At 38.7% G+C, this 1,044-nt stretch overlaps 1 protein-coding gene across 1 annotated transcript in view; it reads left to right on the top strand.

Annotated features, from left to right (window-relative positions):
* Positions 1-321: 321 nt before the first annotated feature.
* The window catches only part of LOC106874514 (rho GTPase-activating protein gacZ-like), a 6,744-nt gene continuing 6,021 nt past the window's right edge, over positions 322-1,044 (top strand). The window contains exon 1 of the mRNA XM_052978064.1: positions 322-716. Within this exon, the coding sequence (XP_052834024.1) occupies positions 327-716 (390 nt within the window). The 5' untranslated portion in view covers positions 322-326. The remainder of the gene's footprint in view (positions 717-1,044) is intronic.

Genomic DNA, 1,044 nt, shown 5'->3' with positions numbered 1-1,044 from the left:
CATGTGGTTGGTAAGCAAGCTACTTACCACGGAGCCACTGCTGCACCTATTATTATTATTATTATTATTATTATTATTATTATTATTATTATTATTATTATTATTATTATTATTTTAAATTATTATTATTCAAGGCAGCAAGCTGGCAGAATCGGTAGCACGCCCAGCAAAATGGCCAAAAGCTTCTTTCTATATATCTGTCTCTCTCGCTCTCTTTTTTCTTTCTTTCTTTCGCATACTCACACAGACACAGACACACACAAACACATACATAACGCACACAATTAACTAAGCATTACTTTATTTTCCGTTTTGCAGAGCCAGTGATGCTGCGTATCTCATCGCTGAACAGCGCCACCAAGCCACAGTCATCAGTGATTCCCTCCCTTGTCACACTGGACATCAGCAGCAGCAGCAGCAGCAGCAGCAACAACGACAGCAGCAACGTCAGTAATAACAAGAACGAGAACAACAATCGCACTAACGACAACAACAACAATGGCAGCTTCCATATCCAAATGATACTGAAGAAAAGAGCAGGCAGCGTGGGATTGAAACCTTGTCCAGAGATTCACATGCCACCACGACAGAGTGCAGCGACCCCAGGCTCTGACTCAACAGCTTCTGCAGCTGGTGCCACTGGTGCAACTACTACTACTACTACAAGTAGTGGTATTAGTGGTAGTAGTAGAGATAGAGTTAGTAGTAAGAATCAGGTATGACAATAATAATAATAATAATAATAATAATAATGATAATAATAAAAAAAAAATAATAATAGTAATAATAACAATCCTTTCTATTATAGGCACAAGGCCTGAAATTTTGGGGGAGGGAGTAAGTCGATTACATCGACCCCAGTACTTATTGAATCGACCCCTAAACGATGAAAGGCAAATTTGACCTCGGCGGAATTTGAACTCAGAATGTAGTGGCAGATAAACTACTGCTAAGCATTTTACCTGGCGTGCTAACAAGTCTGCCAACTCGCCACCTTAACAACAACAACAACAACAACAATAATAATAATAATAATAATAATAA

This window comes from Octopus bimaculoides, chromosome 30 (genome assembly GCF_001194135.2).
Source record: "Octopus bimaculoides isolate UCB-OBI-ISO-001 chromosome 30, ASM119413v2, whole genome shotgun sequence".
NCBI lineage: Eukaryota > Metazoa > Mollusca > Cephalopoda > Octopoda > Octopodidae > Octopus > Octopus bimaculoides.
This window is presented reverse-complemented; position numbering and strand designations above follow the sequence as displayed.